Consider the following 15,086-nt stretch of genomic DNA (forward strand, 5'->3'; position numbering starts at 1 on the left):
TTTTAAATCTTGTGAACTGGAGCTTGAGTCTGTAATAATAATAATAATAATAATAATAATAATAATAATAATAATAATAATAATAATAATAATAATAATAATAATAATAATGACAATAATAAATCAAATCAAAATCAAATGCGGTGCTGCGCAACACAAAGGGTGAGGATGTGTGAGGTGCGGGGTTGGGGGAGGAGGGGCGGACAGACAGGCGGAGGGGCGGAGGGACAGACAGACGGTGAGGTTTGTATCTGCCCTACCTTCTGTGTCGTGAGTACCTCCCACTGATGTGGCCGGAGCCATTGCATCCAGGGGTGGGGCAGCTGGATGACATGGATGGAGGTTAGAGATATTGATGCTTAAGTAACACAGTCGCTCGAATGTAGAAGCAATGAAGAGCTGCAACAAAATCATCTACATTAGATTGAAAAGAAGTGATCATAAATAAATGAATGAATAAAAGGAAGGAAGAAAGCAAGGAGACTGAGAATGCAAAACACTGAATATGAGCCGCCGCTGCTGTTGCCTCCAATTATGGAGAAGCCAACAGCAGGTGGCGCCGAGCCAAGTGAAGGGCTGATATTGAATGTCATACATCAACCCTGCTTGATATCCTGCTGTAGGAGTGATACGGATCAGCGGAGACCCGCTGTAATTTCCCTTCCTCTGTCTTCCTCACACTCATCATCATCATCATCATCATCATCATCATCATCATCATCATCATCTCCCCCCACCGCGCTCCCTGCTCACTCGGGCCACAGTGTCCTTCATCGTGAAAGGAAGGAAGCCTCACATCCACTTCCTCCTCCAGCAACAGCCCATTATTGCTCCAATTATACTCAATATTAATTTCACTGATTAAAAAAAAAGGATTACATTTGCATTTGATATGAGACGGTCTATGACCTCACTGGCCTGCACTCCACTTAATCCAAAAGCTGGAGGTTGTATTTGAGTGCTGAGCAGCGCTGGGAGGTGAAGTGTGACACACTGAGAGACGATGAGAACATCCTTGAGAGAAATCTCCATATTGCACACCAGCAAAATCAAATTTCAAAGAATGAAACTCATCAAAATAAATAAAGTGTCACTAAAAATCATGTGGCTTTCTTTTTTTAAAAAAAAATATTTGCAGCCTTCTGACTTAAATTTCAACAGTCAGCTTTGTCCACCGGTTAGAAATACATTTAAAAATAAAATAACAACAATAAACCAACGAAGGCAAAATAATAATAATATCCTTCCATGAATGTCCTGTCCTGATGGAGCAGCAGGGCATTCTGGGATGTGTAGTATTAGCGCTACATGTGCTGTATAATACTGGCAGGGCCAGCAGCTCTAGCAAGTCATTGTGTATTGGCCTGGCGGGCCAAATATAATGACACTGCAGGGCCCAATTTGGCCCGCGGGTCAGAGTTTGACCCCTATGCTAAAAAGTGTGAGACACTGAGAGGCGACGAGAAGATGGTTGAGAGGAGAGAGAGAAGAAGAAGAAGAGGGAGGAGAGCAGCTGACCAGGAACGAGGGCTCCGCTTCACTCTTTGCAACTGCACTGCCCCCTGTCAACGCAACCGCTGCGCTGCGCTCACAGCGGAAAGACATGAAAGGAAGAAATGAATAAACGGCAGCGTGTGAAGAGAGTGCGGTGACGGCACTGCCAGTGAACGCAGCAGCAGCAGCAGCAGAAGAAGAAGAAGAAGAAGAAGAAGAAGAAGAGCACGAATGAAAGTGTCTCTTACCTGAGCTCTTGTCCTACCAGCTCGATAGGAACTGAGAGAGCGAGAGAGAGTGAGAGAGAGGGCGAGAGAGAGAGAGAGAGAGAGAACAAAGGTGAGTGACTGCTCAGAATCTGCTCGCTGCTAAAAGAAACTCAGATCAATAAATCTCAAATGCACACAGATTCCCAGCGGGCCGTCAGCACACAGGCTGGCACATTACTGAGAGCATGATCAGGATCAGGAGCAGGAAAAACACCCACACTCTCTGAAGATCACACACACACACACACACACACACACACACACACACACACACACACACACGTTCATATTCCTGCGTGCAAACACACACACCAGTGCGCAGTCACATATTCACAAAGACCTGAACAAAATAAAATACAAGAAGACAAACAGGAGTTGGTGCAGGCTGGAGTGGAAGTCACTCCCACACACTCCACACACGCCACACACTCCACACACGCCACACACTCCACTGCATTGTGTTGTTTTTTTGAGGGGTAAAAGAAATGCAGAAGATAAACATGATTCATTATTGTCACTTTGGTTATTGTGATTGGAAAAATGAAATTATAAAGAAAAATGCCATCTGCATTAGAGAAAAAAAACCCACCATCAAACACACACACACACACACACACACACACACACACACGCACACACACGTTCATATTCCTGCGTGCAAACACACACACCAGTGCGCAGTCACATATTCACATGCCACTCTCGGCTTGTGTAGCAGTTTTGTGAGTGTGTGTCAATGCTTTGAGTGGAGGAGAGCGATGCTATTTTCACTTTAGCACCAGCCACACCAAACACAGTGAGTCTGTTCAGGCAGCCGGGTTACATATTAATGACATGTCAAGCAGCGTCACTGACACTGAAGAAGTTCCACACACACACACACGCACGCACACACACACACACACACACACACACACACACACACACACACACACACACACATCCCAATTTCTCCGTATTTCATCATCCAGTGGAAACGACTGGACGTCTTGCTGAGAAGCCTGTGAACTGTTGCTGCTAAACATCACACACACACACGCGCACACACACACGTGCACGAGAACAAACTGACAAATTTTAATGAATATTATTTTATTCTCCACCAAAACTGTGGAGGTATGTACGTATATATATATACATTTATATATGTATATATGTATATATATATATATATATATATATATATATATATATATATATATATGTATGTATATATATGTATGTATATATATATATATATATATATATATATATATATATATATATATATATATATATATATATATATATATATATATGTATATATGTCCATTACCTGATACCATAATGAAAAGTGAAACCATTTCCAGCTCTCACCTCTGATTCCCTTCGACCGCGTGCGAGTTCGCTTGTCGTCACTCTCCACACTCATCTGGTAGAGCGAGAGAGAGAGAGAGGGAGGGAGGGAGGGAGGAAAGAGTCATCAATACTCAGTGAAAAAGGTTCTCATACATTATTGGTTTTCCACCCTGTTAGAAAAGAGCCGGCACTCTTTCCCATGGCAGAGTTGCAGGAACCTGGCTAAGAAAGTTGAGGACTTCAGAATTCAAGCAATAAAAGAAAGGAGGTGATTAGAAATTAAAGATGGAGTGAAAAAATAATCATAGCAAACAAAGCAGGTACAGATACAGTCGTAATTGAAATGTGACAATTACAAGTACACAGTTTGTCCGCTCCACATGCATTCCGCTTGCATTCACAGCTTCTCCCGCAAAAAGGTTCTCATTGTGGAGCCAGATCAAAAATATCCTTTAAAAAAATATATATATATTTTTTCCATTTAACATTTACCCTTTTTTTGGGGGAAAAAAAATGAAAATAAATACCTGCATTCATAGTGAGTGTGTGTGTGTGTGTTTGTCTGTGTGAAGGTGGAGGTGGAGGTGGAGGTGGAGGCTGAGAGAGCGAGAGCTTTTCAGCTACAAAGGAGCAGGTGTTAACCCTCACACACACACACACACACACACACACACTTCTTTTCTCTCTACAGTGATCAGATGTTTTTTGGAATAATTAACTTTAATGATTGAAAATCTTTTTTTTGTGATATTTGAACTCTACAGCAGCAGAGAAATAAAATAAGGGAATATGATTTATTTCCTTTTCAAGCTCCTGCTGTCAAACAAAGCTTCCTGTCTGTCGACCCTGAATCCCTCCTGTCTGTCTGACTGTCTGTCTGACTGTCTGTCTGTCTGTCTGTCCAGCCGGAGCACTTAGCTGCTTTGTTGCCTCTATAGTGAAGCTGGCGCAGCCACAGTGGGCTTCAAACATTGGCGCCTTCAACCCCCCCCCCCGAGCCCCCTCATCCCCCCCGACCCCCTCCGCTCTTTCTGGATTTGGCAAAAGCCATTTCCTGAGAACAGGCCTCTTATGCAGAGAAGGAAGAGAAGGACGAGGAGAAGAGAAGAGGAGGAGGAGGAGGAGGAGGAGCATTGTTGCTCTTGTCACGGCCGTATTCTGTTCCACTGGGTGGGGTGTGTGTGTGTGGGGTGTGTGTGTGGGTGGGTGGGTCGGGGGGTGGGGGGGTCTGGCTTCAAATATTAAGCCAGAGGTACAGGTGCAGGTGCAGCCCCCCCCAGTTCTCAGAGAGAGTTTAGCTTCATGCTAAATCTGATGCTGAGGCCCCAAATCATCATCACCATCATTATTAACCATTATTCTGAAAGGATCTTCATTTTCCATCCCAGACTCCAGGGGGCGCCCTGACATGACTGAATATACCCGCTCACCCCTCCTTGCCCCTCATAGGTAGCCCTGTGTTTGTGGTCTCCTGCTAAACTGCAATCACCACCTGGCTGTCAGGGAGGTGGCGATGAGTCGCAGTGACAACAAACAACTTGGTTCCTTTGATTTTATTTATTTTATCTACTTGTAATATCCTCATTTTTAACTTGCTGGATTTAAACGTTCTGAAAAACAGCAGCAAGCAGGAGGAGCACTTTGAATTTCATTGTATGCCTTACTTTTTTCCTTCTTTTTTTTTACATTTACAATAAGGCCTTGATTCTGATTCTGATTCTGATTCTGATTCTGACAAGAGCAAAGAAAAGATTACACTTCCCATGACTTTCTTTAAATAAAGTCTTAAAACCTTTTTTGTCTGACTGGTTAAAGTAAAATAAATAAATAAATAATAATAATGATAATAATAATAGAAAGAATAATGTGCATGTCATTACTTAGAGGAAATGAGCCTTGAAGACAATGTGGTGAGGCTCTATGTCAGTAACACTCGTCGTTGCTCGTGCAGCTTTTCATCCTTTGACACTCATCAAATGAATGGAAGCTCAAATGAAAAAGAAAACGCTGCTGCTGCTGCTTTCATGTTTGTGTAACCATAGCTACACATTTAAATAGGTAAGCATGTCTGAGTTCCCCTCTTCTTCTTCTCCTCTCCCGCCGCTCGCTGCTCTTCTCAGTTCCACCTCATTAAATTTGTATCAGCGCAGAAGTCGCTGCTGGTGAATCCGACTGCCGACAGACAGACAGACTGACGCTCACCTGGTTCCCATCATCTATACCAGAGGAAACCTTGTCAGGTAGCTTCTCACAACTTGTCCTTCCCACTCACTGCCAAGGTGGAGCCATGTGATGAGCAGCACTGTCTCACTCTCAACAGTGGGAGAGAGAAATGGAGGAGGAAAAGGAGGGGAAAAGAACGAGAGCCGTCCTTCTGGGTGTTTTACCCTGGAGTTTAACTCCCAAGGAGGAGGAGGAGGAGGAGCAGCAGGAGAAGAGGAAGAAGAACGGTTGAAGCACAGGCTCGGCCCGGCCTGGCTCGGCTCGGCTCTGCTCTGCGTTCCAGCAGCTCCATGTACAGTAAATGTGTGTCTGGGGGCGATGACTTGAGAGAGAAGGTCACCCTGCCTCCCCCGGCACACATAAATGACTCTTTTATTCATTCTCAGGTTTACAATGGTGGATGAGGTAAAGGTGGGGGGGGGTAGTGGGGGGGTGGGGGGGGCAGGAATAAGGAGCTTTTCAGCAGCCAGACTGACACGATGACGGAGGAGCTCCAGGCTGCTGCTGCCAATTAGAGGACGAGTGCAGCAGACCTCTGATAGGGGGCAGCGAGGAGCCAATCAGAGCTGCTCGTCTCACGAGTGGGAGGAGTCAGAGAGGAGGGACGCAGGTGAAGCAGGTGAGCCAGCGTGGTGTGTGTGTGTGTGTGTGTGTGTGTGTGTGTGTGTGTGTGTGTGTGTGTGTGTGTGTGTGTGTGTGTGTGCACGTCGCAGGTGAGAGCGTGCACGTGGAGGAAGTCTGGCCATCAGAGACGGTCAGATATCTCCTCTTATAATCAATAATATAATAATAATAAAATGATATATATAATAATTTGGTTTCATCAGCATCAGATTTAGCAGCAAATTAATAATAATAATAATAATGATAATAATAATAATAATAATAATAATAATAATAATAATAATAATACTAGAAGAAGAAAAATGCAAATAATCATAAATTATTTCTGAGCTTTCTCCTCCTCCTCCTGCTCCTCCTCTTCCTCCTCCAGCTCCTCCTCCTCCTCCACTGCTCCTCCTCGTCCTCCTCCTGCTCCTCCTCTTCCTCCTCCAGCTCCTCCTCCTCCTCCTCCACTCCTCCTCCTCCTCCTCCCTCAGCAGCAGAAATCAAACCAAATCAATAAAAGTCATCTCTGCAGATGAACCTGGGCCATCGGGGGAGGGGAGCAAAAGTACTTTTACTGTGCCCAGGGGAAAACAACCCCCCACCTCCTCCACCCCCCACTCCTGGACCCTCCCCTACCCCAATCACTCCATTTGTGAGTCACAACCTCAGCTGTTCAGGTTGGAAGGGTGGAGAGAAAGAAGATGTGATGTCGAAACGAACATGAGGAGGCTTCAAATAAGAAAGGTGTGTGTGTGTGTGTGTGTGTGTGTGTGTGTGGTTTACAATACAGGAGACAGGTTGACAGGGACAAAAAAAATAGAGAGAGAGAAAAAAACAGAAAAGATGGAGAAGAGTTCATCTTGTGTGTGGATATGAAAGGAACATCAGGGAGGAGAAGGTTGGAGCAGCTCGACACCGCCGCCGTCCTTCCAAACTCCTTCTCTTCTTTTCTATTCTTTTCTCTTCTTTTCTCTCTCCCTCCATCACTGTGTGGCAGCACAATGACGAGCCAGCGGAGGTGGAGTTAAGCTCAACACCGGGGAGGAAAACGCTGAGCTGCGCCGTGCTGAGTGTCACTAGAGTGAAGGGAGCTGAGTAGGACTGAAGCTGAGGGAGGGAGGAGGGATGGAAGGATGGAGGGATGGAGGAAAGGAGGAGGAGGAGGAGAAGAAGAGGAACGAGGAGGAGGAGGAGGAGGAGGGATGGAAGAATGGAGGGATGGAGGAAAGGAGGAGGAGGAGGAGAAGAAGAGGAAAGAGGAGGGAGATTTGATGCGCTTTTTGATTTGTGTTTATCTCTCCGGTGTGGCTGCGAGAACACACACACACACACACACACACTGTGCACCCCGCCTCCCAAACCTCTGCTGCCCGTTTGCACTTTGCCTGCTGAGTTAGGAATTGAAGAAAATGCCCAGGATGCAGAATCTAGTTAAAGTGAGTGAGTGTGTGTGTGTGTGTGTGTGTGTGTGTGTGCGTGTGTGTGTGTGTGCAAGGGAGAGAGGGAGAGAGGGAGCGAGCGAGCGAGCGAGAAGGGGGGAGGGGCCGTCAGCTCTTGTCACTCACCATGATTGGTTGACGGCTCTGCAGTCCCTGAGAGGCCTGACAGCGGCTGCTGGTCCTCTCGCCTCGCGTCCACCGCTGGATCACCAGCTCACCCCGAAACTCATTTTCTAGAGGGAGAGAGAGAGAGAGAGAGAGAGAGAGAGAGCGAGAGAGAGAGAGAGAGAGAGAGTTGTCATATGAAATCAAAGGGGCGTCCATCTGAGAATCTGCAACGGCGTCGGATGAAGGTGAAGAGCGAGGAGGAGGAACAGGAGGAGGGGGAGGGGCCTGGTGGAGGTGCTCAGCAAGACACTGTTTTATTCACCAAAACCAGGCGTGGGCAAGCTATGGCCCGGGGCCCATATGTGTCCCGTTATTAAATGATATTTATTTTAATGGCTGTATTTTATTTCATCTACTTTCCTCAGTGTTTGAAGAGTCGTCCCAATACCGATACCAGTATCAGCTATTGGTACCAATACCGGGGGTTGAGTACTTGTAAAATACATGCCGATACCACGACACCGATAGCAGTTGTATAAGCATGTACATGACAATTTTGTTAAATGTGTGTTTGTACATTAAAAAGATCTAAACAATTCTATAATGTGTAATGGCCTTATCAAGTACTGCATATCGGTATTGGTGAGTAGCTAAAATGCAAGTACTTGTACTACGTACTCGTTGTGTAAAAATGTGGTGTCACTGCATCCCTCGTCATTTCAATAAAGAGCCAAACTGATTTGGTTGCAACGTTGCTTGGCTTCATTTTCCAGTTGACATTACAGCAACATGATTTCTCCATGGTATCCCAGGATACATGCTTTCCTCCTATGAGGTGGCTCACCAGAACCCTCCATCCATCTGATGCTGCTCCGCTACCCCCCCCCCCCCCAACCCCCCTCTGTCGCACTGTACAACCCACTGTGGCTCCACCAGTGAGAGAGTTTCACCCTCCACATGATCTACACACCCTGACACACTTTAACGTCTCTCACACAACAATAACCTGTGTAGTTTAATTCCACCAGCTGGGTGGAGGTGGTGGTGGTGGTGGTGATGGTTGGGGGTTGGGGGTCTTTCTGTCAGTCCACCATTAGAATCAATCAAATGTGCGCATTTTTTAAAGGGCTGTTTCAGGCAGCATGTATAAGTGAGTGGGGGGGTTGAGAGGGGGAGGGGCGGAGCCGGTCAGTAAATAATGAATCAAACATAAATCAAGGCTCCACCCGACGCCTCCATCCCCCACCTTTTTTTTTTCATCAACTTAACAGCTTCGTCTCCACAGAGCCACTGAGGAACACATGAAAGACGCACAGAGGCTCTGAGGTGCAAACGCACACAAACCAACAACAGTGTGCTCGTTTCAGGTGTCAACTTTAGGTCTTTCATTTTGAATCTATGGCGATGAATAGAGTACTGATCCAGTATTTACCCACCTATCAAACCTGCGAGCGGCCCAAACGCCAAACTCCAGTCGACCCTTTGAAACATTGTTGTTGAAACATCTGAGTTTCAGGACGACTCTCTCTCTCTCTCTCTCTCTCTCTCTCTCTCACTCCTTTTTCTGTATACGTGCCGACCTCAAGCTGTCAAGCCTTCATGGATTATGGCTGTTTTTTCAAAAGGGATGTTTGTGAAAGAGGAGGAGGCGTCCTTGTATTCAAAGTGACCTCTCTCTCTCTCTCTCCCTCTCTCTCTCTCTCTCTCTCTCTCTCCTATATATAAGGCAACATCATGATGCATCCTCGGAGAAAAGAAAACTGAGATCAAGCAGGTTTTGGGGGGGTCAGGATGCTTCATAGAAATGACACATTGTGGTGGAAACACATAGTGGAGGAGTAATGGTTTCAAAAAACAGTGCTGGGGTGTAGTTATAAATGCAAAGGGGAAAATATGTGGATGAAGGTTGTGAATAAACACAAAAGGACGGCAACGAAAAACAAGAATTTGTTTGGACTTTGTATGAATTCCTGAGTGAATTACGACCATGATCTCATTTTGTCCTTTCTGCTATTTGGTTTCTGTGATTTAAATGCGCAATGATTTCTGAGGAACATAAACAGGCTCAGCAGAAGGTGCAGGTTCATCATGCGCGAGTTGTGTTGTTTTTGTGTGTGCAACCATGACACGTCACCGACGACAAGAGAATACAGTGCCAACACACAATCACAAGAGTCCAAACATGAACAAATGGGCTCCCCAGAACCAGCGCCACGGTGCTGCGTTCACTCGCTGCTCCGTCCTTCCAGCTCTCCGCTGACTCTGCCTCCATCTTCTCCTCCCTTGTTGTTCCCCCTTTCAAAAGATGCACTCGTTTCCTCTGCACACACAGCACACCGTCCTGTGCATGAACCCCACTAGTGCGCACGCACGCACACACACACACACACACACGCGCACACACACACACACACACACACACACACACTGAACAGCAGCCTAAAAAGCAAAGCCAATCTGCAGTCAGTCAGTCAGTCAGACAACAAAAGGCTGCCTGCGTGTCCATATCTGTGGGGTCCCACAGCTACACGGCCCTCCCTGCCCCTCCCCCCTACACCCCTACTCCTACACCCCCCCCACCACCCCCACTCCACACCCACCTCCGTCCAGCCCAGCCAGCACTCTGCAAAATGCTTGTTTATCAACTTTCACCCTCCACCTTTCGCACAAAACTGATTACAACAGCAAGATGGAACGTCTGCATCTCTCTCTCTCTCTCTCTCCCCCTCTCTCTCCCCCTCTCTCTCTCCCCCTCTCCCTCTCTCTCAGTCTCTCAGTCTCTCTGTCTCTCTTTCTTAGCCGGCCAGCCACGTCTGCACCATCAAGCAAATTATTTTTTTTAATTCCATTTTGCGCTCTTGTTCCACCTCCTACGGAAGTAGGATATTTATCCATTCTGCATTGTTCGTTTTTAGATCCAAGAGACGACTGTATGTACTATATTACACTATACATGTCACATATATGACATATCACATGTGGTCCATGTGTCAGCATCATGGCGTTTGTTCCGTCCTGAGCCAACGGTCCCTGCAAACAAAGCCAGATAACATCTCCACAAACTCTTTCTCCAGAATCAATAACTGACGGCAGACAGACAGATTGCTGCTGCTGCATCCAACTTCCTCTTCGCTGAGTGAGAGTTTCCTGAGCATCTGCTCATATTATCAGCTTGAGCAAGAAGCCTTCAACTAATGCAAAACTCAACTAATGCGCTCGTGATTTTTTTTAAAAGGGAGGATTGAAGAGGTTGGAGACAAAGAGCCAGTCAGCAGAGAGGTGGTGTTCATCAGAGCTGGGGGGGGGGGGGGTGATTTGGATTTTACCGGCTTATTTGCTTCCAGAAGAAAGAAAAAAAAATGATAAAGAATGAACTATAAATACTGACAAATTGATAGGTTTTTTAAAGAAGGAAACAAAGTATGGGCTTAAGTAATACCATTATGGTCAGGCAGCTTACTGCACAATAACAATGGAGCAGAGACCCAAATCCATAGTTAGATTAAATACCAGAGTGAGTGAACTGTGTGTAACGGTGCTATTGTAAAGGTGGAGCCGCAGCAGCTGTACAGCCCTGCAGGCTCCTGCTAAGCAGGATTTAGAGGGAACTCACTCTGATTAGATTGAACTGGCAGCAGCCAGGAGAAAGCAAAAGTTGTGGAGTCAAATATACAGTAGTCTCCATTCACTTCTAGCTCTCAATTTATATATGTACATATATATATATATATATATATATACATATATATATATATATATATATATATATATATATATATATATATATATACATATACATGAATATATTACATGTGCATATATATAAATTTATATATACACATATAACATATGCATACATGTATAGCCTATACACATGCACACAAATATGCGCAGATATATGAATTTATATACGTTTCCTCCCCACCAATGTGTGACTTGGTGTGGCGTGACCCACCCTGACCTCTGACCTCTGCTTGCTGCTCACATGGTCCCAGTCTGATGGGCTTTTCAATGACCAGGATGCAATTTAACCACAGCTGCTCCCCGACATGTTTGTTGCTGCTGCTGCTGCTGCTGCTGCTGCTGCTGCTCCTGCAGCACCTGCTGTCCTCACCACAGCCCATTCACACCCTGATAATGGCATCATTCTCTCCATCACACTGACTGACTGGAGCAGTGAAGTTACTTCCTGCCCTGCCCTCTTCTCTCCTGTTCTCTTCCCCTCAGCTGTACGACAGCAACTTCCCTTCACAGCATAAGGCACCAATAACCTAATTCTCTAATCCTCTAAACTAGGTTGCATTTTACACAGAGACCATAAACACATAAAGACAAACAATAGGCGTGCCGGCCATCTCCACGTTTCACGTCACTTTCAATTCAAATTAAACTTATTTCTTTTTCTAAACCGTCCGTCTTAAATACAACTTAGTTGCAGTACGAAGCTGCTGCCCATTGCCTCCCTTTACATTAGAAACAGCGGAGAAAGTTCCGATGGCATAGTGAGAGTGCAACAACAACAACAACCACAACCACAGGCAGCGATCCAGCGGGTGGATGGATGGATGGATGGATGGATGGATGGATGGATGGAGCTGCTGGTCAGAACGTCGATGGAAGGAAAGAAAGGAAACTGAATCAAAGACTCCTCCAGGAAGAAGGGGGAGAAAAAGAGGGGGACAACTTTAAGAGGAGCGGGTGACATAACGCCGAGTATCATCATCATCATCATCATCACCATCACCATCATCATCATCATCATCTTTCCTCCATCTTAGGACGCAGGTGCCCTGACAGAGCGTGATGATGCACACGCGCACACACACAGCAACATTACGTGGCCATCTAGCAGGCAAAGCCAGCAGTTTGCGAGCGACGGAGCGAGCGAGAGCGCGCGCACGTGCGTGTGTGCGTAGGGGGTGGGGGTGGTGGTAGGGGGCGGGGGGGGGGGGGGGGGCGGCGTAGTAAAAGGGGAAGAGAAAAAAAAAACACGAGGCACGAGCTGCCGGGTCTCTCTCTCTCTCTCTCTCTCTCTCTCTCTCTCTCTCTCTCTCTCTCTCTCTCGCGCGCGCGCGCGATTAAAAAGACAGAAAAAAGAGAAGAAGACCGAGGCGCAAACGTGCATCTCCTCGAGCCCAGCCGACGCCAGTTACCAGCAGCGCTACTAGTAGCGGCTGTTTTTGCGCACCGCACCGTCCACCGCGGTGGGTTGACATTTGAAGCTGAGAGCAGCTCGGCTCTTCCTCTCGCTGCAGAGGATCAAATGGCCCTACCCCCTCCCTCCCTCCCTCCCTCCCTCCCTCCATCCGCTCGCAAACAAGCTCTCACTCCATCCATCTATCCATCTATCCGTCTGTCCGTACGCGCGCGTGCACATACACAACCACACACACACACGTACAGGGTGACCTGCTCCGCGGTGTTCAAAGTCTTAAAATGCGTCTTTCGCGATTGAAACTTCCGTGTTTAATTAAACGCAACCAAGAAATGAAGGGAAGAGTTTGTGTTGTTGTTTTTTTTTTCTTTTTCATTTCACTCAAAGAAAGGATGAAAGTGGCGGACAGGCAGAGGGGAAGAGGACGGAGGTGTGATTTTCTTTTCCCTTCCTCCTCGTCGTACAGTAGAGAACGAGTTCAGCACCGAGGAGCTGTCCAGCACTGTGATGGAGGGCAGCGGCAGCAGCAGCGGCGGCAGCATCGCCGCTACAATCTCACAACAGCGATATAAAAACTAACACAACCAAGAGGCAACAGTCAACACGAGCGCCGGGAAAAGAAGAAGAAGAAGAAGAAGAAGTGATGAAAGCGCGATCAAAGGCGCGCTACGGGGAAATGAAACTGCGTAGCTGCTACACCTCCACCTCCTCCACCTCTTCCTGCTGCTGCTGCTCCTCCTGCTCCTTCTCGCTGGAACGAGATCGAGAAGTTTTAACGCACATTTGCGGGAGCAGCGAGATGCTGAGCAGCGCAAAACAAAAACCGGCGGAAATGTTGTTGTTGTTGTTTTTTTGTTTTTTTTTTAAATCGAAGCAAAGAAGCAACAACCGGATCAAAGTTGCAGAGAACCGAACCGCTTTCACACTTTCTAGCACTTCTCCTCCTCCTCCTCCTTCTGCTTCGATAACAAACATCATCACGCGGCCAAGTTGGAGGTCGGACGCGCGCGCATCGCGCACCGCTTTTCTCTCGTTACCTGGATTTCACAGAGATTCCCGTCGCCGCTCGCGCCCGTGGCCTCGCGCCTCGCGTGTCCTTGCCGGGTGTGTTTGTTTGGCCGGTGGCAGCTCGCGGGCCAGGAGTTTGCAACGAAATCCCGTCAAGAAGAAAAAGAAGAAGAAGAAGAAGAAGGAAAAAAACGAGGCCGTATCCCGTCGCTCCAGATGATAAAAAAGAAGAAGAAGCCGTGCGCGCGCGCGTGTTTACGTGTAAAAGGGGGGTGTGTGTGTGTGTGAGAGAGAGAGAGAGAGGGGGAGGGGGGGGCGGGGGGGGTCGCTGTCCAACACCACCCAAAAATAAAGCAGCGAGGCCTTTTGTCCACATTCGCAGCCCCGCATGCACGCGCTGCTCCGCTCTTAGTTGTTTGTAAGCAAAAACATCATCACGGCTTCATTTGCCTTTGTCAGCTAGGGGGAGGGAGGGGGGGGTGAGGAGGGGGGAGAGGTGGGGAGGGAGGAGGAAAAAAAACCGTAATATTGACTTACCTTTCCCTCGTGAGCCATTGAACCCCCCCTCCATCTCTTATCCACACGCCCCATCTCCTCCTCCTCTACTCCTCCTCTCCTCCCTCTCCCTCTCTCTCTCCTCCCTCCCTCCCTCCGCCCTTTGCCATGACATCACGGCAGCTGTAGTAAAACCTCCAGCGGCATCAGATGGGCAGGGCTTCAGGGTCCCGCCCCTCCCCACCTCCTCCCCAGCCCCGCCCACACCGACTCAATGGGCATGTGTATTACGCACACACACACACACCCCTCCCTCCCTCAAACACAGAGCTAAATCATTGCGGTCGACAGAAGTGACATCTCCTCCAAACTACATCGCAGCGCCTCGCGCTCTTGCGGGGCTGCGCGCACTTCAGCTGTGTCTTATTTCCACCTACAAACAAACAAACAACCAAAAAAAAACACCCCGCATGCTCCACTCCTCCTTTCCAGCGGCGCATGGTTTGTTTCGTACTTTGTGATGCGTTTCAGACAACACAATTATCACACACACACACACACACACACACACACACACACACACACACACACACACACACACACACACACACAGAAACGGTTCGGAACGACTGAAAACAATGCGCAAAGATGCGCATCAGTGTGTTATGGTGCAGACAGCGCCACCTGCGTTTAAAATGCGATGAAAAGAGCTGTTTAATATGTTCTGATCAGTTTGACAGCGTCAGAGTAAACAAGACTACACCACTGGTCGCATCTATTCTACAAACGCATCAGAATGCACACACACACACACACACACACACACACACACACCACACGTCTATATGCGTCCAGGGGCCTTGAGAGAATTGATAGTCGGATGCAGAATTTCTTTTACTGGGAAAACGACGAGATTTAACGACATCCAGGGAGAGAGAGAGAGAGAGA

General features: G+C 47.2%; 1 protein-coding gene across 7 annotated transcripts in view; it reads right to left on the reverse strand.

The window, feature by feature from the left end:
- The window catches only part of LOC142901341 (myelin transcription factor 1-like), an 84,722-nt gene that overhangs the window by 20,402 nt on the left and 49,234 nt on the right, over positions 1–15,086 (reverse strand). For 5 of the 7 annotated variants that reach the window (XM_076045829.1, XM_076045826.1, XM_076045827.1 and 2 more), the window contains 4 exons: positions 7,499–7,605; positions 3,120–3,174; positions 1,743–1,773; positions 261–323 (listed from right to left, as the gene is read on the reverse strand). In XM_076045829.1, the coding sequence (XP_075901944.1) occupies positions 261–323; positions 1,743–1,773; positions 3,120–3,174; positions 7,499–7,605 (256 nt within the window). Of the gene's footprint in view, positions 1–260; positions 324–1,742; positions 1,774–3,119; positions 3,175–7,498; positions 7,606–13,672; positions 13,859–14,180; positions 14,204–15,086 lie in introns of those variants that run through there. The other 2 variants (XM_076045830.1, XM_076045828.1) reach the window with 2 other exon arrangements.

This window comes from Nelusetta ayraudi, unplaced genomic scaffold (assembly GCF_046127955.1).
Source record: "Nelusetta ayraudi isolate G7.1 ecotype Tasmania unplaced genomic scaffold, CSIRO-AGI_Nayr_v1 ptg000088l, whole genome shotgun sequence".
Lineage (NCBI taxonomy): Eukaryota > Metazoa > Chordata > Actinopteri > Tetraodontiformes > Monacanthidae > Nelusetta > Nelusetta ayraudi.